Consider the following 25,661-nt stretch of genomic DNA (forward strand, 5'->3'; position numbering starts at 1 on the left):
TCACTTTTACTGCCCCATCTTCTACCATTCATATTTGGTATGTAATAGTATTTAAGCCCTATCTCTTTGCTTCTCATATTTAATATGTATTATTGTGATTAAAGTCACCTCTTTCAGCCTCTGCTTTTTGGTATGCATTATTGCTTTTGAAAGCCTAATCTCTTTTTGCCTCTTATAGTATTGGGTATATATTTGCAGTTCATTTCCTAGCAGTATTTTCTGTTTATGCTTACATATATTTTAATGGTTATTTTTCTTCCATGTTACTTTTTAATGTAAACCAGTAATCCACGACATATATTGGTTTATATTATAAAGAGAACATTTGAAAAATTCCAAGGTAGTTTACCATTTTGCATTTTTTCTTTGCTCATGATAATCCCTCTATTATACTGTTCAAGACTAGCAAGTTTGCCCAGACTCGAATGTTACTTGCTGGGATTAATCTGCTGCCTGATGGATTTGTTACAGAAGGATGTACCAAAAAATGGATGGAGAAGCATTCTGCTTATTTTTTAGTTGGCTTCTGGAGACAGGGTAATAATCGTGATATTGTTGCCATTACATCACTCCTGCATTGTTGTATATTCTAGGTAGCCTCATACTACAACTACAATGTTCACTGCCCTGACTGTGTTTCTACTTTTAGTTCTATTGCTTGCATCTTATCTTCTGCAACTGGAACCTTTCCCTGTTACCGAGCCAGTGACTGCTCCTGTTGTTGGCAAGTTGACTGCTGTGCTTTGGGCTCTGCTTGTTCTGCTCTAACAAAATGGAAATGTTAAAACATTGTAATCAAAACCAAGTTGCTTTATTGTTCCTTTCTTCTTGGACAAGGGATGGATTACAAGAAATTCCTAATCCTATCTTGGTCTGAACTCCTTTTCAGATTACTTGCTACTTGTCAGAAAGTGGTCTTCCGTTTTTCTACAAGTCAAGTCCCTGTCCAGTTGGGACTATGGTGTATCCTTTTTCCTAGCAGGCAATCATGTAATACTTGCCAATGAGTTTACATTTAACATTTATTTCATGAAAATTCAGAATTTTTAGAAAAATCTTTTCATCAACTTTAAAATCTTTCATGATATATTCTGTTATTTCCTTCATGACTGAGCTCAACTGTCTTCCTTTTCCTTATTTATATTCCAATCAAAATTTAAAACTGCATATATGTAGTGCTGAGGAAATCATATGAACAAAAATCAAACTTGCAAATGAGCTGAGGAAATCATAGTAAAATCTAGGATTATAAGTTAATCTATACTTTATTTATACTGTATAATGTGAAATTGAGAAATGGGCACATTTACTGCCTCGAGTAGGTATAAACCTAAGCCAAACAGTGCATTCCTGACCCTTTATGACCGCCAGTGATTATCTTCTAATTACCCAGCATATAATGGATGATGGAAATTATAAATAACATATAATCTGGAGGAAAAATGTTACAGCAATGTGGAAATTTCATATTTTGATAAATATCAACAAGGCCACCAACAATTTCCACATCAGTGAGTAGCAATATTTATTTCAAGAGAAGCATACATCTATGATAGGCATGAATTGGTTGGAGTCATTAGCACAGGGAACCCAAATTTTGTATAATTATCATCATATTTTACCTTATCAAACCAAACCAGTCTTAAGTGTTCTGATAGACTGGTGTGTTGTGAAGTTCCCTTCCAATGCCATTGCCTGACATTCCACGTCATCACACTCGGCAGAAATGAACTCTAATTACACTACTAAACAACAATAAAGGAATCAGAAACTACCTTTAAATTCTTACTTTTTACTTGGAAATGTAGAATAAAAAATCCTTCAAGATATGCAATATTTCTGCTCTGTGTTTATGGTTCAAACACCAACTGAGATACACAGATATAGACGAAACACCAACTGAAATACACAGATACAGACAAAAAGTTCCAAACCTGCCATATGGACTCCTTAAATCCAGTTCTTTAAGACCCAGATTACCAGAAATTAATCATTTTATTTAAAAATAAATCAATGGCTATTGATAAGACCTGTAAGAATCCTTCCATACACACACAAACTAAATGTTAATGCACAAATATTACACCTACATGGCCATTCCTCAGTATTAATACATAAAACTTGTTACAAATATACCCAGCTGAGACTCTGTACTTCAAAACACACTCTGATCACCAGTATCTTGCACTTCTTTTAATGCAACATTCACAAGGCAAAAGGTTGTTTTGTTATGTAATTTTCCATAATGCACAACACAATTTGGATGACCACTTACCACCTGTTGTATTAACATTTGGGAATACCAAGACTGGAATTCAATAAGGGGAACTTATTCCAAAGAGCACTTCAAAAGTATAAAGGTTGTAGCCATGTTCCAAAGCACAACACTTTTCCAAAGTCACATAATTGAAAGTACTGCATGGAAATATTACACATCATGCCCTCAAAGGGGATTGTAAGACTAAAAATAAATTCTATTCAAAACAAGTGTATCTACAAACTCAACTGATGTTAAATGGCCACATGCAACATTTAACCAATAACTCAACAACACTAACATAACTGAAGTATGCTACATATCTTGATGAGAGCGTAACAAGTAAACATCTAACAATTTAGCAATATTTAACAGAACGTATCTGAAAGGCAGTAAAGATTACATTATGAACATCACAAAAAATATAAGTACGTACCCTCCTCGACTTAAATGATAAAAACTACCATAAGCAACTTAAAAAAGCCAGAACTTCTGTCTTACCACATATGAACATGCATTCAATTTATTGAAAATGTGTTACTTGACTAACTCTTTACTGGAAGAGTTAGGTTAGTAAATAACAAAACTCATCAAGTGATGAAATAATCAACTTTACGCTGATCAGAAAGTATAAGTAAATCGGTAATCGGATTCTATGAACATTACTATACTTACAACTCTTATATTTCTAATATAATATGGGATACTATCTTCTATAACCATCAATGAACTAGTGAACCTAAAAATCTTGAAATGTCAGAAAATTTAGTATAGTAATAAAGACACAGTATCCAACATTGGAATAATTTTTCTGTATAAAAGAAATTTAATCATGTATAAAAGTAACTATCACAATCAAGTTGAAAGTGCTACACATACTGTATTAACCTTAAAAGTACCGTTACTGTATAAACTTCCCCTGCTAGCAAAACTGGCATCCACTCATTTCGTAAGGACCCAACTTTCACCAGATTCATAAGACAACCATCCATCATTTTTAATGATGTTGGCCTGAAGTAGCAAGCATATTTCCTTATAACATGCCAGGTACAATGGTTTTCTTATACTTACCTCAGCAATGTAAATGCTAGTCAATTTAAGATAACCATCTATATACTTAGTATCCTTACGATTACCTGATGAAACTGCCCAGGCACCAAACCTAAATGTTGAAGAATGTCACAACTCTGAACTATGCAACTGGTAACCCTAAGGTTGCCTAGACAATAAGTGGCAGCAATGTCCGTTTCCATTTCTATCAAGACTATAGTATTCACCGCAAGATGTACTTCAGCAAACAAAAAATTCCTATGTTAACATCCGAACCTAAATCAACACAAAACTAACTCTCAACCCTGTTAACACTTGGACAAATGAAATTTTCCAAAAACAAACAAATGGACAAAAATGTAACTACTTACAATAACCATTTGTGCTAAGTAGCTTGGCATGAAAACCAAAAACTTAATACAGTAATGGGAAAAAAAACCTTTATATATATAAATCATCTGTTAAACCTGCCTATGGATTTCAATGGCTCATTTAAAAGCAGTGCTTGACTTGCCGTTTAACATCAGGACACAAGATTCTCACTCATATTAAGAGCTGTTACACAGTTCTCAAGGCCCCGTTAATTCTAAGATGAAATCAAATATACCTTGCTGATCTCTTCCTCATGAACGAGATCGTGACCGACTGTAACGGGAACGAGAGTGGGACCGAGACCTATACCGATACCTCCCAACCATTCGATGGGATCTGAAAAAAGAATAAGTTGTTAGCCATTAACATGAGTAAGCTCAGTGTTTCATGAACCACATCACATGATTTTGTTGGGTAAGGCAATGAGGAGAAGGAACTATGTATCTGGAATGGAGAGAAATATATGCTCCTAATTTTAGCACAAAAGAAAAAAAAAAATTTTTTTCTTATGCGTATGTGATTTCTCAAACTTTCTTAAAATGATTTTACTTTAGTAACTTATTAAAATGTTACTACATCTCATAACATGATGCACCACAATTTTCTGATGAAGATCCAATTCCGTGCAACTTCAATCACCAAAGTTAATCTCTAGTAATGGATGAAATGTGTCCACTTCCCCTAAACATAACTGAAATAAGTCACAGATACTGTTAACACTATTCCTTTTATTGCACTTTTGCAAGTAATAAAAATATTTACCTTGTATACATACAGGTAAAAACAAGGACTGTCAATTGGGTGGTAGGTATACTACATACCAACTACCATTCTTACAATTAGTTTTGTTGCACATACTATCTCTGTAATCATCTACTTCAACCTTCTGCTTTTAACTGTTTTCCAATATATATACTATGCATTCAGCATACAGTATTTATTTGTGAAAAATGCTGTTGATAAATGTTACAAATACTGATGAAACAAATACACCCTGATGGAACAAATAGTTTAAACAAAAAGAGGGGGGGGGGGGGGATAAAATCTACAACTGAAAATCATTTGGAAGCTATTCAAGAGGGAGAACAGTGTTCAGAAAGGCAATCTTAAAATCTTCAAGTTCTTCAATACTTACCATAAATATTCTCATTTATAAGGCATCTTTCTGGTACCTCATTTCTACCAAATTTTTGAGGTCATTGCATTCATGAGCAGAGTACAAAATGTACATGTGGGATGTCTAAATTGCAGGAGTAAAGGCTATGCAATTTAAAACATTAGAAAGATTAAACTAGGATTCACAAATCAAATTAGTTATTGAGTATTGTGTCAGTATCAACATTTAGACAATTTAAGTAACATGATACATACGGACTTAAAAATCAACACAAAACAAAAAACAACTGAAAAATGGACAATAAAACGTAAGGCAAAATGTATTTCATTACAAACTCCTTACATTTCTGGTAAACTACCAGCTAGTATTTGAAATTTAAAAAAATAAGCTTACTAGTACAAGTAGTTTTCATTAAATCAATCCATTTATTATGTTTTTTATTAGAAGTTCAGAATAAATTTTTATGAAATTTTTCCAAAACCATTCTTAATATTATGTCCTGCACTAATGGCTGTACATATCCTTGGCATGGAAGGGCAAGTAGGTGGGATGGGGTTGAGAAGACTGAAGTTAGTGATGAAAAAAAAAAAAAAAAAAAAAAAAAAAAAAAAGGTAAACAGTAAATTGTCTGTAAATACCTTTAATTCAATCATTTTTAAATGCAGTACAAATGGCAAGCCTAGCTAAGTTTAACCTATACAAGATGGAACTCGCACTATACACAATATGCAGAGACAAAAGAGGTAGGTACAGAAACAGGACTGGTTGATACACAAGTATACAAGTGTCACTCCATGTGCTCTATTACTAAACAGTCTTATCTGATCATTAACTCACCTATCAGAGATGACTAAATGGTTGGTACTATCTTACAATTACAATTTGTAAAAACTGAATGAATTTAAAGTTCTTTAGACAGTATCTTTCACTGATTTGTGTTCAAGACTTTTAACTCAGTGTGTTGAAGTCCAGTCACTTCAAAATGGTTATAAATGCAAAGCTGACTGAAATTAAATATGACCTAGTCTGAATTTTGCCAGGGTAACAATAATAATCTTATTAAATGGGTGTACCTAATTCTCAATAACTATATACTATACCACCACCTTATGGGATATTCAATTAGTACTCATGATTAATCCTATGGCTTCAATTCCCTTTAATTTGGGATTTCAACATTCAAAAAAAATTTTTTTTTTACGCTACCAATCAAAAATATTTTTCAAAGTTTAGTCTAGTTATATAATCTGCAGATTTGGCTATTTTATCCAAATTTTTTATTTTAATACTTACATAGCAGATATCCCAAACAATTCAGTACTGTGTTTACTTGAATTCATACAGATCGATTGTTTGGCTATGCACAAAAATTTTGAAACTAGTGTTGCTGAAATCACTAACATACAGATGTATTTTAACAGAATTTAAAGAACACTGAGGATGGTTGTGGAGTGTAGCCCTTTAACCATGTACATGCATTTGATATTCTGGGATGTAAGGGAAATTTCTGGAGGTTATATAGGTGAGTGTATACTGACAGTACATCAAAGTTTTCTGCAGTGACCTTTCAGCTACAGTGCACTGTTTTATGCCTACAGTATCTTTCCACTTAATGGTTCAAATCATTAAATTTTACTTTACTCCTATTTTCCACTTGTTTAAGAACAAATCCTTTGGGGCACACCCATGAATCTCACAGTGAAACTCAGTATATAGTCATGTTCTTACGTATCATCAAGAGCAACACCTTGCCTTATGAATGGAATAGTGGCAATGAATATTTAGAAAAACATCTCTCTCATCAGATGACTTGTCTGCATTATTCCTCACTCAAAACAATTCGTGGATCATGGGTAAGAGCAAGGTGGGTCACTGCTTTCAACGTGAATTAAACTTAGGCTTGGAGGTGGAATGGAGCATAATCAACAAGGGATATATGCTATGGGCATAAATGATATTGAAGCTATAAATATTCTAAACACCAAATGGCAAACCAAGGATTTGAAAGCAATGCTTAGATGTTGGGTCATCTTGGTTAACAGTACAATGGATTAGATATACCAAATGACTGGTGATTTAATATGACCTGTTTACAAAAGGGATAAATAGATTTAAAGGTCCAGTTATGGTGGGATATCTTTCTTTTTATTCCCTCGGAGTTTAAAAAAGGGTATTCGAGCAATTGGAATGAACTAAACAGCTTTAGGCATGGAAGACAAACCTTAGGTATGATCTTGACTCCTGGAAATAACTGATATGAGATGAAACATGACAACTATATTTCCATCTGTGAATTTGATTTACAAACTTACAACAAATGGTTCATGTAACATACACTATAGTACTGTTAAATACCACGATGCTTCTTAAAAAGGGAGAATTTCAACACCTACCCACACATTCAACATACAGCAAAGTCTTGGTTTGAAAATGAAGACCAGTTTGAAGTTAAAACAGGCATTTTACACTGGTAGCTTTCACAAAACTCCTTCTGGTCTTTCCCTACCTGGCTTAACAACTAAACTTGACCGCACTTCAATTTTCAGTTCTCGTTAAGAACAAATCCACAGGAACAGCAAAATAGTATGCTTCAAAGAGTGACACCGTGATCTTGTTAAACTACTTCGTATAAAAGAACCTAGGCTGCATACTATTACATATTACATCACCCTTACTGAATTTAAGTTTAGCAAATGTAAGGGAGAAAACCTCATTCAGGAAGCCATTACCTTACTATAATTTATCGACAGGACCATGCATTAATGTGAAGAAAATATGACCTTTAGAATGACTTGGAAGAGTAAAATGACATTCTGATTGATATCAAAATGCTAAGAAAATCAAAGAAAAACACAAAATCTGTTGTTCACAAGAAAACTAAGGTAAATGAACATTTCATTGATAGACCAAGATCTACATCAACATCAGAATTTCATGACTGAAGTTGTTTGATGCTAAACTGGAAGTCACCTACATATAACCTCCACCTGCTATATTCAATTATGAGAAGGCAAAAATAAACCATGGAAGGCAAAAACAATAATATGTACCTCTATAAGATCAATCCTGCCTTTTGGCCACATGTCCTGAACACTTGCATCAAAAACTAGAGCCAATTACAAACAGCTGAAACAAAGGTTTTTACATTAATAAAATTTGTCATGAGACTGGATACATGAAGAAATGGCAATATCAGGAGAAACTGTAATGATTTGGGGTTTGCTGAATAAGGCAAGTTGTGGTGGTTAAACCATCTGAACATCAGAGAAGGGGGCTGATACCGTAAGAAGTTTAATGAATGGAAACAAGAGAAGATCCTATTGAGGACTGACAAATAGATAAAACCTGCAAATGAGTATGTTGGAGAAGCCATATTCTTCATCAGAATGGGGTAAGGTTAAGACTATCAATATAATGGAAGAAACCAAGTACTAATGATTTATAAGCTTTTTGACTGAAAGTGAGAGTTCATACACTGGATAGTCTTCAAGTGAAAATTTTCATGAGCTGTCTGTAAGGTGTTTAGAAAGAATTATTAACGGACCTAAATCTCTCTTTGGGAATAACAGACTGTGATCTGCCAAACTGACTAGATATCTATGGTGAATTTTTAGCTTCTTAATAATAATGCAACTTATGATACGAAACTTTAGTAACAAAGGGGTTGGGGAAATCTTCAAAGTGAAAAGGACAGTGTGTAAAATGGTTTCAAATGAAAATTTGCCAAGTGCCCCAATAGCTTTCCTTAATACAAAGATTATGGGTAAGCTGGTATTACTGTTAATACCATAAAATTGTCCACTCAAGCAGTGATAATTATAAACTAAGTTATGAAATATTTTCAGTTACCTGTTAATACTTACAATTCAGCTACTAAACAAAACAAGTGAGTAAATTTTTCTCTCAGTAGGCTATCCAATAAGGATTTGTTCTTAAATCAAGAATGAAAATTTTAGCAAGAAGGGGGGGGGGAAGCATGCCACCACTGTTGAATGGGGGGTCAAAGGGATGCTACATAGAACTTTAATAATGCCTGCAGTACACCATAAACAGCTGCAATATGTAATACTATATTATTACACTAAAGTACATATATAATAGATTGGCATGAGAACAATTGTAAGTTATATTTTCGCGAGACTGTTCTTAAATGAAGGCTAGAAATTGGAGCAAGACTAAGGTTACAGAAGTTGGGCAGCTATGTAAGGTGAAATCAAAAGTGAAATTGGAAAGTAAAATATTTAAAATGCAATTATTGCCTCGTTTAAAATCTCCATGTTATCCTTACTATGAGCAATCCTGTTTCTATGTTATGCCTTGAATCTACTACTATTGCTGTTATAAAGCTGAATAATGTTCACCAGGAACTGCTGTACCTCAAAGGAAAGAACAAGTTTTATTTGTAATAACTAGAATGTTGACATTCTAACCTATTTTCTATAGAGATAAATTCTGGCTCTTTTCAAATCAAAGTTGTTACTAACTTCTGCAGCAGTTCAGGTTTCCAATTCTTGGTTATAATGTTCTTTAGTTTAGTCTCAGAAAACACAATCTGGTCTTGAATTTTACGAAACAAATGCTCTTCTCCCACCTTATAATACAATATTTCTGACACACCTTCCTTTATCTAATCCACCACAAGATTTACAGTTCATAAGGTTCTCATTGCCCAAAATAAGGGTCTCGCTTCCAGTGTTATGGAACACTGCGGATGGTACTCAAGCAATGTTACCTTGGCCTTGGCTGCATTACTGCCTTTTACTTCTCACCCATTCCCTTGGGTCTCTTTCTGCTACGGTGCCCAACTTTTTTCATTTAACCCTGCTCTAGTTTTTAACCTCCTATTCAAGAACAAACCCTACTGATGAACCATGTGAAAATCTTTAATTAATACTGGTTCAGCATTCTCATTGCACTAATTTGTATAAACTATTAAAATATCAACAAGATATTTGCTCAATCATGTCCTTGCTAAATTCTTGAGTTATACAAAAACTGGCCTTCAAGCTTGGTTTTTTTTTTCTCTCTCTTTTGATTATTAAATCCCCTTCAACATTCCCTACCTCACTCATGAGCGCTTGGTAATCAATCTTGATCTACTGCATACCACTTTATTACTAGCGGGCAGCAGCAATCACCGCTAGCAATCACTATTAGTAACTTAATATGATGTAAAACTCATTATAATAATTGGCAACATACATGGAATAATAAATCTGACAATAAATAATCAAATACAGATCAAGCCTCATGTTGGAATATGGAATTTCACCAGATCATAAGGAATGACATAAGCAATTTGATTATCTTAGGGTGTCCCTCATTGTACTAATACATATGAATATATTTCACCAACTTATTACACACACACTACAAACAGGTTGAATATGCCACAAAACTTACTGGTAATACTAACTAGTGCTTCATAGAATTATCCATTATTATTGGCAAGACTATCTCCAATTACGATTATAGCAGTGTCTTCAACCTCTTGTTATGGGTATGTGATAAGCTGACAACACGTTTTACTGTACCATGGATGCACCTTTAGAATTGTTTACTCTTTGTTGACCCAAGGATGATTGATGAATAGCCCATACGATCCAAACCATATGTGAACAGAATGTAAAGTAACAGCACAAGTTTAAATCATCAAGTTTTGGAAACAAATCAGTGAGAAATTTTTCCAAGATCATCTTTCTAAACAAACCAAACCATGAAATTTTAACAAATCTGTAACTTAATAGAAACTTATTAAAGACAAAGTTCTTGGGGCAGCACTGTGAGAGCTACATAAATTAGTGCAGTGGTCTGGTTACACTATTTAATAGTCAAACAAGAATAAAATACAGAGCAGTACAGAAAAACACATAAGGTGTAAGGTAAGATTAAGCTATAAGATATATAAATGAAAAACTAACAAGATAAAACATGATTTATGAAACTTGTGCGAGCCTGCACAGCAAAGTTGAATGTGCAAGCAATATGAGATCTGACTACATGACTAAGGCACAACTACAATAATATATCTAGAAAAACGTGACACTAACCTCACTGGGGGAAAAAAAAGCGCGCATTTATTATTATGGAGTAAGTACAGCGTATGGGTTGAGGGAAAAATAATAATAATAATAATAATAATAATACTAATGATAGAGCATGCAAGCTTGAAGTACTTATTACAATAAGAGCCAAAGCTTATCATGAAGATCTCAAATTTCCTCGTGAATAACAAGTCCCTATACTAGTCATGGTAAATTTTTGCAGAACAAAATCAATTACAGACGTCTCTCATAAATAAATTAGAAATTGAGAATGATACCTATATTCTAAATGAGTTCCATGTAACTATAACCAACCTTTGTCACTGAAAAGATGTGAGTGCTAGGGGTCCAATGTGCTACCCGGTTGTTTCAATGCAATCAACAATACCTACACCACGAACACAGTCTCGAATGCTATCAGGTTGTGGTCTACAAGATTAACAGACAGGACAACAGTCCATATATGTACCACCTGGATCCACAGATAAGACTCCAGGTTCACTAGTGCAAGTGCTATTACCAGTTCTAAGCAAAAGTTCCCCTGATTGTTTGCTCAGCAACTCATCACTCATTGTTCATCAACCATCCACATTTTTTCCCTTTTCTAATGGCCAAAAATTAATAATTTCATTTCAGCCCATTTTACTTTTTAGCTTGGTAAATTAACAAACTATGATCTTCTCAACTTACCAGCATTTTCAGTCTTCAGTAGTTACAAGCAACTACCTACTACAATAACAATTTATTATCATTTGCACTAACAAGTCAAAGGGTGACGGGAAGTAACTGACAAGCTACCTCTAGGCTAACCCAAATCATCATTCAACCTTGGGTAGCCTATGAAAAATACACTAAACTTAGAGAACCTGCAGAAATAACAATTATGAGTAAGCAAACAAAAATAAAATAAAATAAAAATAAATAAATAATATTTATAATAATAAAAAAAATTTTTTTTAAAACTGGACATCAGCAAGCAATATTATAGCCTACCTAGCCAAATTTAATATTCATTGTCAACTACTAATTATCATCCAACAAAAGACATCCCAATGTATTGTAAGTAATGTACATGTGTATGTGTGTAATGGATGCTGCAAATGTACAACAAAAAAGTAAAACATACAGACAGCAAGTAATGCTGATAGGTAATGCACAGAGGCACACCACTACCATACTACACATTTGCCAGACTCTCCTGGTAATTATATTTTCTATGGGTTCCATTTTCAATGTACAGTATAATACACAATCCAATAGTTTGTACTCTACTGTACTATACACAAAATCAACCAGAATACAGGCCGAAATATATTTTTTTTTTACCCCTTCCCCTTCATATCAGTTAGCCAATCACCATACATTTGAGTACATACAATACTAAGCGAGTTTGTCTTCATGGAGGACTTCTCACACACACAGAAACAGTCACCATACCAAATGAGATTCTCACTGCATTTGTGAGCAGTGGTTGCTTCTACTATTGTAACCCAGTCTCTTGCGCTGTTGAGTCTGGATAGAGAAGCCAAGGCTCAAAGATACCCTGTCCACAGACCATAGTTGCCTTCTTTGGGTCCCACAAAAGCTGCAGTGCAAGCTGTGCATTCACATCCACATATGCAGATCCTGAAGAAATGTGCGATTACAGAAGCCACCAGGAAACTTTACCATGTAGGGCACTCGAAGCATTTTGGTAATTTTAGTAGAAACCATTTCCATTGTTAGAGTGCTGAGCAAAACCGCCCATCTTCAGCCTGGAAGACCAGTAAAGGAGCTTCTTGGTACAAGGATGCCTTGTTTACACAAGTGAACTGACCATCAAGATGCTCATGCCTCTAGGGGAGAGTCTTCAGTGGGTGCTATAATGGCTATAAAGTCTAGCAGTCAACCAATCACTTGTTGCATGGCAGCAGTCATACTTTAGACGTGTGGTTGATATAATGGGCAGTTTCTTCTTTGCTCTGGTTAAGTAACTTCCTCTTCAACCTCCATAGGCACAATGGCTAACATAAAAGGACTGTCCTCAGTTAGCCGAGACCTCCCTGGTTCTTGTGACTGGAAACTAGAAACCACCAAGTTCTTATCCTCCCATGCTCAAGACTACTCTCGTTCCAAAGAGACTCACCACTTTTAAAAACCCATCTGCTCCCTTGACAGCTATAGGACTGTGATATTTTGCCCCAGCAAGAGGGTCTCTTCTTCCAACCTGTTCTCTAACTCAAGCAAGGGGACCCAAGGAGGGGGATCATCTCACCAGAGATCATATTATAAGTCACTCTTATTATTAACTTGACCGCAACGTTATTCATTAACAAAATAGGATCTTGTATCACATCTGAATGGGAATCTTGTAATTTGTGGTCAATGCCTCCCAGATAAAGTTTCAACTCTCCCGTCTTACTTCAAAACATGTCTACTCTCCTGTTCAAGTGATTACACCGCCCAGAGCTAAGCTAAATTCTATAACTTGTTCTTACTTGTTGATTCCCTACATTTTACTAACAAACCTAGTATATTTTTTAAACAGCAAAGAATATGATTTTCCTATGAGACGAATGACCTATGACAGGGCCTCTATTTTGGAAGTGATTACACATCATGGACGCCTGACCACCAGCTATGAGTTCTCAGGCTACATCACACAAGACAAATTCAATTGAAATATGATCATCCTCTCTTCCTTAAATCTTGCTAACTTGAAATCCAATATCCTATGTGATCTAACTATCAGATGTATCCTGAAAACCCCTGAATGTGGCAACTGACTGACTGACATTTCAGGATGAAAAGGAAAGTAGGATATAGATATAAGGCTACATTGCCGCCAAGAAAATTCTTCCAACAGAACTCTGGAACTAACCTACAGATACTAGTGTTCTTTTGTACATAAGCTTTACTCCTACAATACCTAATGCACTTACTATGGAAAGCTTTTTGTGGTAATCTCCTTGACTATTCTTGCCCTCAGTACACCTCTTTCCATCCTATGCCTTTTATGATAGATGAAAAATGTAGCTTTCAATTCACAATCATTAGCAGTATCTGGCCATGTTCCTAGCCTCTGTGATACCCACTTCATACTCCAACATTACACTTCCCTTGTTCCCCACTCTCCTTAACACTTCAAATAACACTTCTCCAATTACATTGAAAGTTGAAAAGTATGACTAATTCAAAGGAGATAATATAAATCTAACATTTCTTTTTAGAGAATATTTAACCAAACAAAATCCAATTAGGATTGCCATTTACTAAAGAAATGGGATTCACCGATGTAAAATAACTACTTTCAGAATCGTTACTTTTAATGGGTTAAGTAAATGCAGAATGATGGTCTTATTGGCATCAAGACACTTACATTAAACTGGTTTTGCCAATATTATTACAATGCATTACTACCATACTGGGACTCAATTTAAACAGACCTGAGATAATACTCTAGGGTTTAGTTTCAGAGATATTTTACATCATACTTAGTAAGTTACACTGAAAATTTCACAGAAAAAAAAAATCTTTGAAGAAAAATATTTAAAGAAGTTTGCATAATTTTGTATCAGCATCGCCAGAAAGCATCCCTCCCGGCAATGACGTCATCGTCTTCACTTAAAGAGACATCTGAGACGCTGTTCCAGTCGCTTTTCAAGAAACTAGATTCTGTGCTGGAGAGTAGGCTAGCCGCCTTAGCACTGAAGAAGAGCAGTAAGAGGAAGGCATCCACCTACCAACAAAGCACACGACTGCCTACTGGAACTTCAATATTTTTTTCTTATTGTGCCTGCTGTATAAAGCTACTTATGGTGTCAATTTGAAGTTGAATACCTGTACTTTATTATGTTAAGAAACTAAAAACAGCAAGAACAGATGTTCAAAACAAAGACGAAGTCGACAGAAAATTTCCAATAGACTTTCAATAAAACATCACTCCGTGCAGCGAAAATCATACCTACACACTTGCCCCCTACAACCTTACACACTGTGTGAGGATCCACCAAGCTTTGGTAACCTCACCTTGCATTCGTCTTTCATACACACTCTGGCACTAGCCGAACTAGAACCTGACATATTTAAGGAAAAAAAACCAAGCCAAAAATCAAAACAATCCAAAGTCACGTATGCCAAGCTATCGATTCATTACAAATAATAGTAAAAAAATGATCTTTGCAACCAACAAATCTCAAGCAATTACATTTCTGAAATCTAAACTGTTGTTCTAGACTTCCAAGTCAACAAATCTTAAGCAACTACATTTGTAAAATCTGAGTAAGATCTAGGTAGTTTATGGAAAATGAAGAGAGAAAGGAGACTTGCAACATTGGCATACAATGGTGCAAGTACATTTCCAACTTGCATGTTCTGCCATGTTATTTGAAGATACTTACTTGGTGGATAAATAAAAGATTGCTCACTGGGGCTATGAACTACCTGATACAAAATTCTCATTTACATACTAAATATTTGAGCTTTAGGCTTGCAATGGTCGAGCAAGGTTTGTGAAAATGATATTGTTAAGATACAATAAAGTTTGTTCATACTTACCATGGCAGATATATATATAGCTGTATTCTCTGAAGTCCGACAATTTAATTTTCTAAAAACTTACGACACACGTAGTGGGAGTAGGTGGTTAGTACCCATTCCCGCCGCTGGAGGCGGGTATCAGGAACCATTCCCATTTTCTATCAGATTTCTATCTCCACTGTCTCCTGAGGGGAGGTGGGTGGGTACTTAAAATATATATATCTGCCAGGTAAGTATGAACAAACTTTATTGTAAATCTTTTATAAATTCTTTCCTATTTTCAATTTCTCCTTCATCAATCTGCAAACAAAGTATATTAGCTAACAATTCCACTTTAGTATTTTCATGATATGGCTGCTGCACAAAACTATATTTCATGAATGAATATTTATGATACAAAAAATGATTTACTGTAATGATTACAGTACCCTACTGTAATATCAATATATAAACAGCAAAATATAGTAATAAAAATTTAATTTTGTCTTTTTGCGTATGTTGAGAATCAGCTGATGGACATTTATTACTGAAAGAATGATTTAGGCAAACAATTTAGTTGCTAAAAGAAACTAATTCATTAATGGAATTATTATTTTTGAGAGGAGAAGAGAGAGAGATAAGATGAGAGAAGAGAGATAGAGAGAGAGGATTCAGACCCTCGGAGGACGAGATGAGAGATGACGTCGCGCATGTACTAAGGAAGAGAAGCAGTGAGAGAGAAGAGAGAGAGACGAAGTGAGATGAGAGAGACGACGAGAGAGACGACGAATTTGAGATCCGGAGAAATGGATGACGCACGATGATATGACGAAGACTTGAGGAGATGCGATAGAGATGAGGAGGAGAGAGAAGAGAGAGAGAGAGAGAGTCTTGCTCTATGAAAAAATTCACGATTTAGTTAATTTTCTGCGTAATTTTACCTATTTGAGAAAGGCTCCACAAAATAAATTCACGATTTAGTTAATTTTCCGCGATATACTATTTGGAGAAATGCTCCACAAATAAAAACCCAGTAAGACAAGTGAGTTTAGAGCATACATATGTAAAATATGTGGATAGTTTGTAGAACGGTGTAACCATTACATTGTTCACAATAGTACGTACCTACAAACAAGACTGCAGGTTTAGTGATGTCACCGTGATCTCCGTATGTATTATATTTATGCATGAATGAATATACTTTATGATAAAAAATTAGTTACTGTACTAATTACAATACCAAACTGTACGTAATCTGTATTAATGCAATCACATCATAATAATCAAGGCATACTGTAAACTTGTAGTGTATTTTTGTCTTGAAAAATGCTTTCCCCAGGGAATTATACCCTAATTAGGCTTATTATTATGAAGATATACCAAAGGTGAAAAATGGTTTATTGCTTATACTTCGTTGCCAATCACAAAGTACAATACAGTATGATAATCAATGACAATTATCGTTTGTATGACCGCATTGTCCGGAAATAATTTACTACCAAAAATTATAATGAATTTTGAATTAATCATTGCAATTATTACTAGAATTACACTATTAAAATTTCTGAAAGGTTACTGAACAATAAAACATTGCTGTGAATGCAAGCGTATAACTGGATGTTTACATTTTGTTTGCCTGCCACTCAAGAGTTAAAGGCTGATTTCACTTGTATGGAATTACTCCTTAACCCTTTAACACCGATTGGACGTATTAAACGTAGATATAAATTGTCTGTTGGGTGCCGATTGGACGTATGGTACGTGTATGGTACATCGATATAAAAAGTTTTTTTTTTTTTTTTAAATTCGCGGAAAAATAGTTATAGACCTACTAGGTGAAAACTTTTGAATCACGCGCCTTGGGGGATGCTGGGAGCTCACGGATCAAGGTGTTGTTTTGTTTACAATCGTTACGCAGGCGCGCAAGCGCGAATTTCTTTCTTCTCGCACTAAAAAGTATCAGTGACACATCTCAGAAATTATTTTGTCACTTTGACATAATTTTTGCACCATTTTATATTAGCCGTTACATGGAGTATTATATATGAAAATGTGCACAATTTCATGTATTAAAAAAAAAAAAAAAAAAAACAACAACAACAACAACAACACTCATGGTTGTAGCTTTTATTATTTTGAAATATTTTCATATAAATAACAATAAGTGCCAAATTTTCAACCTTCGGTCAACTTTGACTCTACCGAAATGGTAAAAAAACGCAATTGCAAGCTAAAACTCTTATATTCAAGTAATAATCAATCATTTACCTTTATTTTGCAACAAATTGGAAGTTCCTAGCACAATATTTCGATTTATGGTGAATTTATGAACAAAACTTTTTCCTTACGTCCGCGCGGTAACTCTTCCGAAAAAATCATAATTTTTTTCATCCAATTGTTGTAATGTTTGCACCATTTTAAATTAGCCGTTACATAAAGTTTTATATATGGAAATGTGCGCAATTTCATGTAGAATACGACTAAAAACAACACATGGTTGTAGCTTTTATCAGTTTTGAAATATTTTCATATAAATAACGATAAGTGCCAAAATATCAACCTTCGGTCAACTTGACTCAACCAAAATGGTCAATAAACGCAATTGAAAGCTAAAACTCGTACATTCTAGTAATATTCAATCATTTACCTTTATTTTGCAACAAATTGGAAGTCTCTAGCACAATATTTCGATTTATGGTGAATTTATTTACTTAAAAAAAAAAAAAAAAAAAAAAAAAAAAAAAAAAAAAAAAAAAAAAAAAAAAAACACACACACACACAACCAACCAAATGTCTGCACGGTAACTCTTCCGAAAAAAATCTGACATTTTTTCGTCAGATTATCGTAATGTTTGCACCATTTTAAATTAGCCGTTACATAAAGTCTTATATATGAAAATGTGCACAATTTTCATGTAAACTGCAACAAAAAACAACCTATGGTTGTAGCTTTTATCAGTTTTGAAATATTTTCATATGAATAACAATAAATAGAACAAATTCGTCCTTCGGTCAACTTTAACTCAACCGAAATGGTCGAAAACTACAATTGTAAGTGGCAACACTTACACTCTAGTAATATTCAATCAATTACCTTCATTTTGCAACAAACGGGAAGTCTCTAGCACAATATTTCGATTTATGGTGAATTTTTTTAAACCGCTTTTTTTACGTCCGCGTTATGAATGCATGCATCATTTTGTGATAATATTTTCTGTGTTGCCTTGATCATTTTACAATGTGTTATATACCCAAATGATCGCAATTTAGTGTACAATACAACAAAAAAAAATTAACTTGTTAGCTTTAACCGTTTTGCTCACAGTGCGATTTGTATACAATTATATGAAATTTTTTTTCGCACTGTCATATATCCCAATATTTATATGATAAATTTTTTTTTTTCATTTCTGATGGTTGCATACTAAAATTCAGGCAATGACAAAAAAGGACCAAAAATGAAATCTCAATCTTGAAAACTAAGCGTGCTGTGATAAATAATAATTAATAATAATAATAATATAATAATAATAATAATAATAATAATAAAAAAAAAAAAAAAAAAAAAAAAAAAAAAAAAAAAAAACAAAACAAAAAAAAAAAAAAAAAAAAAAAAAAAAAAAAAAAAAAAAAAAAAAGTGATTTTTTCCGCTTCGGCGCTCACTCACGAATGCCGCCGGCATACGGGACACGATTTTTAAAATACCGCTTCGGCGTTTAAGGGTTAAATAGGCTATTTATTATGAAGATATGCCAATAATATGTAAGGTGTAAATGGTTTTCTCTACCTTTATTGCCAGTTTTTATGATGTGAATCTTTTCATGCATGTCGATGGTTATAGCACTGCAGCCAAGGCTTGGCCTACCTAAAGACATCATTACGCAACATGAACAAATCAGCGATGCTGCAATTCATACCCGTGATATAGACGGAGAAGCGGAGCAAGGAAAAACCTGCAACTAAGGGATGACCGACTAAACCTCAATGATGACCATCAGTACCTTATGTATAGGAACATTTTATTCAAGGTACTTTATGCTCTGGGTCTTTATATAAACACATTACTGTTCCTTGAAAATGCTTTTTACAGCTAAATACACTTATCACCTTGAGTTCAAATCCTGTTTATGAACTTCCAAGTGGGATAATGAACCTAAGAAGTTATCAGGAATACTGGTCTGTGATAACTTTGAATCTTGGCAACAGTAATTATATTTCTTGCTCAAACAATCGTGAACACTGCATAAATATCCATCAGACTGTGGAAGTTAGTTTGGAAACGATGCCAAGACCAAGGTGACTCAAAAAACTCAATAAGGCGTGCATGACAAAGAAAGCACCAATAGTACTACAGAGACTATCACATTTTTGTCAAAAGGAAGAAGTGTAGGCTGCTCTTCTTTGACTAGAAATAGGCAATGGTGAGTTACAAAGTAGTTCAACACTTATGACCTTTTTCTGTCTTAATCCCTTTTCCTTGCTGTCGTAATATGGTACTCGATCATATTTAGTACACTAGTAACATTATCCTTACTTCCAAGTTAAATGCTTTGATTTGACATTTTCTTTCTTTAAGGGGATCGGCTGCCTAAAAAACCCAAAAAATATGAAACATTCGATTTGCTGAAAAAAATTCTATGGCTTCGTAGAGCATTCAAGAATGTGTCCACAAAGTATTATGCTAAAATTCGCCTTACTTTTCTAGTTATGGCCTGAAATGTAACAATAACTTTATACCCACAAAACACCAGTAGCACAAATGATTTAGTCTGGTATAGTTTTTGTGATATATGTTACGAAAACTTCCTTTGAAATGAAATATATAATGTCAATAATAGCCTAATTGGTACCTTCTTAGTTATTCCTAGACAAGACAAAGCACGCATCCTGAGTCATGAGGCTCAGCGCGTGGCCACAGGCCAACAGTTGCCTATAAAACTTGCACGTTATAAGGTCGCATTTTTTCACGCTCGCTAGCCTTGACTGAACTCTGTGTTTTCTGCTGTGTTTTTAGTTTTTCACCATGCCTAAAAGGTCCAAGACTTCACTTCATGCCTCTAGAATGTGGAAAAGCCAATTGGATATGCCCATCGAAGAAGTAGAACAGAGAATTCAAGAAACTAATGCCATAGAGGGGAATGAAGCGACGACGGGAGAGAGGGGCCGCGCAGCAAATGGCGCACGGTATGATCTCTGCTGACCAGAGACCAACCACATCCACCCCTAATCGTCTCTTTATTCGTTCATCACTGCTAAAGGGCAATGATATTTTAGAAGAAGAAAGCAGTAGATCGGAAGCTGATATTATCAACGATAGTGAAATAAAATGATAATAAGTGAAGCAAGACTTGAAAAATTACTTGAATCACAAATACCGAACTGTGGATGCAAAGTAATTCTGAGGATCCATTTGGCAAGGGATGGATTTGAGACACTAGTAAAAAAGATATGACCTAAATGCAGAGGGAAAATTATTTCAGAACCCGCAAAATGCCCACCAATTTCTACAGAAGGAAGGAAGGCACCAATTTACAAAACCAATGTGGCAGCAATCTATCATTCTTTGTTGGAAGATTATGGATTCGCGGGACTGAAGAGATTACAAGGAACACTTGGTATAAAACCAATGGGAAATAGCAAGTATTCACGCCATCTTAGATATCTTTACGATAAAATGGAAACATATTTTCAGATGAAACAAGGGAAAATCTTTGAAAATATACGAACATACTACAGGAAATATATGGGAATTGTGCCTGATGAAAATGGAATACTCAATATTGACGTATCCTACGATGGGACATGGATGAAAAGAGGCCATGTTTCTAATGTAGGTATGGGAGTCATAATAGAAGTGTGCACAGGATATGTGATAGACTTTGAAGTGATGAACAAAGTTTGCAAAGCATGTGCCGCTAAAACGACTGAACTAAAAGAAATGAAAATAACAGAAGAAGCTTTCAACGTGTGGAGAACCCTTCATGATGAAGATTGTAATATTAACTATGAAGGTACATCAGGAGCGATGGAAACAGAAGGCGCCATAAGGATGTTTTCAAGGTCGCAAGATTTGGGATTCCGCTACGCCACCTTTGTTGGAGACGGAGATTCCAGCGCTTATAATAATGTTTTAGCAATGAACGGTGAAAATGGACCGTATGAAAATGTAAAAGTGGCGAAAGTAGAATGCATCAACCATGTAAAGAAAAGAATGACTAACAGAATGAAGAGACTAAGAGAAGATGAAAAACAAGAGAGAGTAACAAGAACTGGAAAAAGAAGAAAATTTAGTGCTCTAAGTGGAAAGAATAAATTGTCGGATACAAACATTAGCATAATGACTAATTATTATGGCAGGGCAATCCACCGTAATATTGGTAAATCATGGATTGATATGAAGAAGGATATAATGGCATCATTCAACCATATATTCAGTTCCAAAGAAAATCAACGTCATGGACTTCGTCCAAAAGGGGAAGATTCTTGGTGCTATTTTCAGCGCAGCATAGCAATGGGTAAAGAAAGAGAGAAAATAAGAGTTCCAGAGATCTTCAACAGTTATCAATTTAGATGCTGAGAGTGAAAGGAAAATAAAGGCTGTGTATGAAGCACTGTCTGAGAAAGAATTGCTTGAACGCTGTGTTCGCGGTCTTACACAAAACGCGAATGAAAGTTTTCATTCAAAAATTTGGAACAGAGCACACAAGACTAAGTTTGCTGGAGCACAAAGAGTAAAGTCTGTAGCACAAACAACTGTGCTTGACCATAACTTTGGATACAGAAACGCAACACTCTTCCAAGAATTTGGCATATCTTCTGCTCTTCAACAAAGCCTAGAACTTCAAGATAAAGAAAGAAGATTGAGTGCCAGAGAGAAGAAATTCCCAGAAAGAAAGAAAATACACAAGAAAATTCAAGAATATGAAGCCGGAGGATTTTAAATAACCACATAACCTGGCGACAATGAGTAGTGTAGGCAACTATGATACCCTAGAGTAATTCCTTATGACAAGATCAGACAAGGGGGGACCAGGAGCCTAAAATTTATAATAATGTGTCTTAGGCACAAAGATAATCAATTAATTAATATTCCTATTCATAATAATTTTGCATTAATACTCAAAAATAAAAACTAAAATCATAAAATTAATGGTAACACAATCTTTTACCTTTTTTTATGTACCTATAACTTTGAAGGCCCGTTTCTCAAAACATAAGTTTTTCACCTTCAAAATGTATCTCCTCCCTTAGTATTGAACCAATCTAAATGAAATTTCATATATAATATGAGGAAACAGGGTAGATTAAATAAAAGCCGGGGATTTTCAATATTTTGAGTTTCTGATTTTTGGTAATTTTTTTCCTGTAATTTTTCTGGGAAAATTTCATTAAAAAAAAAAAAAAAAAAAAAAAAAAAAAAAAAAAAAAAAAAAAAAAAAATCATCTCGAAAAATAATAGAAAAATAAAAAATCCTCGGCTTTATATCAAAGGTCCATATGTGTTTTATATGTGGTTTGAATCTCATCCCTTAAAACCAAAAAGCAAAGGAGGAGATGCATTTTGAAAATGGCCATTTTTGGCCGAAAAATGCTCTGGCATCACAAAACCTAAGGTCACTGAACAAAAAATTTTTCCCCAGAAGTTCCACACAATATCCTTTAACAAACCCCCTATATATCAACAACCTGTCGTTAAAAAAGTCGGAAACCGGCCGATCCCCTTAAGTATGAACGATTAAAACATAACTACTTAATGGTATGGGTGGGGTCAAATTTGTTATAACACTTCACTGTTATACAGCAATAATTCTAGCATATCCAAATTCTGGGACATGTGTGAACCTGACTACAAAGTACATTCATTCATTCAACAACCCTGAATTACTAGCTTATGAACTACACTTTCCAAGAAAAAGATGAATGTCTATGAGAACCCAGATCTGCAGTTTCCTGCCTATTTTCCAAACTCTTAAGTGATGAAAATGGCTTGTTTCTCTTGTCTCGATAACTAACAGAGAGGGATGCACATATGAGTCCATAATATGGATAGAGGATTTTATAGTGATATGAACTCCACTACTACTTGGATTACCATGTCCAAGTAAAAGGACAAATTTGAATCATGACATGGTCATACATTCAATTTCAACCATGTCATACATTCAATTTCAAATAATTTTTGTAACTAAAATGTCCTTTCCCTACTTAGTAGACTGCTTACTGGTGACATGTAACCTAGGAGAAACACACCTCTTGCTTGCCAAAACCCTTTTATACTTTCCATAGATCACTGAAAAGCTGAACATTATTGATTCTCTATCTTTATTAAAAATAAATAAATGAAAATAAAGCAAGCATTTAACTTACCCAAATTCTTTGATGGTAAAAATGATTTCATAAGTTGAAAGGCAATACTAAAATCACAATACTGGTAAAAGAACACCATTGCCAAGTCAGACATAAAGAAACATGCAATACCAAAAACAAATGCACTGCAAATAACCTCACTTCTGATGGGGTATATGGAAAAAGATACCCTTAAATTCTGGTTACCTCTTACCAGAGAAAAGGATCTAATTTCTATATAAAAAAAAAAGTGCGGACCTTAATACACACTAGAGGAAAAGCGACATGATACTGCAAACAATACCAGAGTACTACAAAGATAATGAACCCAAAAAGGCTATGGAGAAATTCACTTCTTTCACAGATGCAATGACAATCTCCCAATCTGGTCTACATCAGAGAAGTCTACCCATGAAAAATGGAAGCATGCTCACTAGAATATTTGGCATCACTACAGTTTTACATATAAATACTGCTTCAAATGGAAATATATAGAGCTTTTAAGGCAAAAATTGCTCTAAAACAAAATGATTATCTTAAACCTTTCCAGAAAAATAAAGTGTTCACAGTAAAAATTACTATATGCAAACAAAATAATTATATATCAAAACTTTCAAAATAATTATATATCAAAACTTTCAAAAGTGAAAATGTAATTGTAAATAAGAGAAAAATCAATACAAGGATAATCTACATATATACTGTATTCTTTATGTCAAATACTTGACTGCAATAATGCCACATATCCATGCCATGGTTTTTGATTAATTCATTTAGACAATACATTAGGCAAAGCTGAAATAAATGTAAAATTAATTTGAGGGACAATTTTGGGTTTAGCTTCAACCTTAAGCATACTTAAAATTGTAGTGCATGGCAAAACTCTTTAAAGCAAATTAAAGAATACCAAATTAAGGCTTAAAAAAAGTGTCTAGTACTCTGAGATCACTAGTACATGTAAATTACCACCGATAAAAATATCTGTAGAATCAATTACTCCAGAAATGTCTATTAAAAAAAAAGGCAATGCAACAAACGGAAACAACTTTTAAATAAAACTTTATGACCAAAATATGAAGGATATACTACATAAAGGCAGCAATTAAAATTAATGACAACATTTATCATGACCTCTACCCTGAAACTATAGTGCATGATTTCTTGAACTGTAAAATGTGTGAAGCTTTGCACACAACATGCGCATAAAATTCAACCAGAGTTTGAAGTGAAAGGTAAAAACAAACAAATGATACCACCAAGAAGAGATTTTTACCTAATGAAGAAATTCACATGAAAACTCTTCCTGCCCAGAGCTTATTATCCAATTACAGAGACAAGAATGAAATTTAAAATAAAAATCTGTCAAATTCTTAGATTTGACAATGCTGGTTAGTTTCATGTATATGTAAATAAGTCATACCACTAAACTTCCATTCCAAGGAAAATATAAAGACAACCATTCAAGTACCTTTTCCCATAATAGAGTACCTTAGTATTCTAACAGCTTTGGTCGTTTTAATATTTCCCGACCAGACCAATATTTTGAATCCTTACCTTGAATATCCACAAATACCCAAACCTAATAATTGTCAAACTGAAGTATAGTCAGTAGTCAAGAGCGCAATTTACAGGCATCTGCTGTATCAGTAATTCACCGCTGTATGAAACTGTGTATTAAATGCCAACCTGGTAAAAATTTGGCAGTAGTTAATATTCAATGAAAAGCTCACCAATATTTTTATGAAAATATTAAATTAAAAGGAAAACTACCAATACTTTACAATCACCTGAAGATTACCTGAAAAGCACAACTGACACTATAAGAACTTGCTTTGGCTTCCTTTGGAGAAGTATATGTTGACCCTAAATGATATTTTACTCCTCATTTTACTAAGATGCCTCATAATTCTTAACAAGCATGTATTTTTAATCATGCCACAGGGTACTACACTTAATTTAGTAATGATACTAGAATCA

General features: G+C 34.2%; 1 protein-coding gene across 10 annotated transcripts in view; it reads right to left on the reverse strand.

Moving 5' to 3' along the window:
* Positions 1–1,246: 1,246 nt before the first annotated feature.
* Positions 1,247–25,661, reverse strand: part of LOC135216331 (serine/arginine-rich splicing factor 7-like) — a 78,418-nt gene continuing 54,003 nt past the window's right edge. For 5 of the 10 annotated variants that reach the window (XM_064251533.1, XM_064251531.1, XM_064251527.1 and 2 more), the window contains 2 exons: positions 7,847–7,922; positions 1,247–4,015 (listed from right to left, as the gene is read on the reverse strand). In XM_064251533.1, the coding sequence (XP_064107603.1) occupies positions 7,913–7,922 (10 nt within the window). In that variant the 3' untranslated portion in view covers positions 1,247–4,015; positions 7,847–7,912. Of the gene's footprint in view, positions 4,016–7,846; positions 7,923–10,199; positions 10,359–25,661 lie in introns of all 10 variants that reach the window. The other 5 variants (XM_064251523.1, XM_064251530.1, XM_064251529.1 and 2 more) reach the window with 2 other exon arrangements.

The sequence above is a fragment of the Macrobrachium nipponense genome, chromosome 6 (genome assembly GCF_015104395.2).
Source record: "Macrobrachium nipponense isolate FS-2020 chromosome 6, ASM1510439v2, whole genome shotgun sequence".
Lineage (NCBI taxonomy): Eukaryota > Metazoa > Arthropoda > Malacostraca > Decapoda > Palaemonidae > Macrobrachium > Macrobrachium nipponense.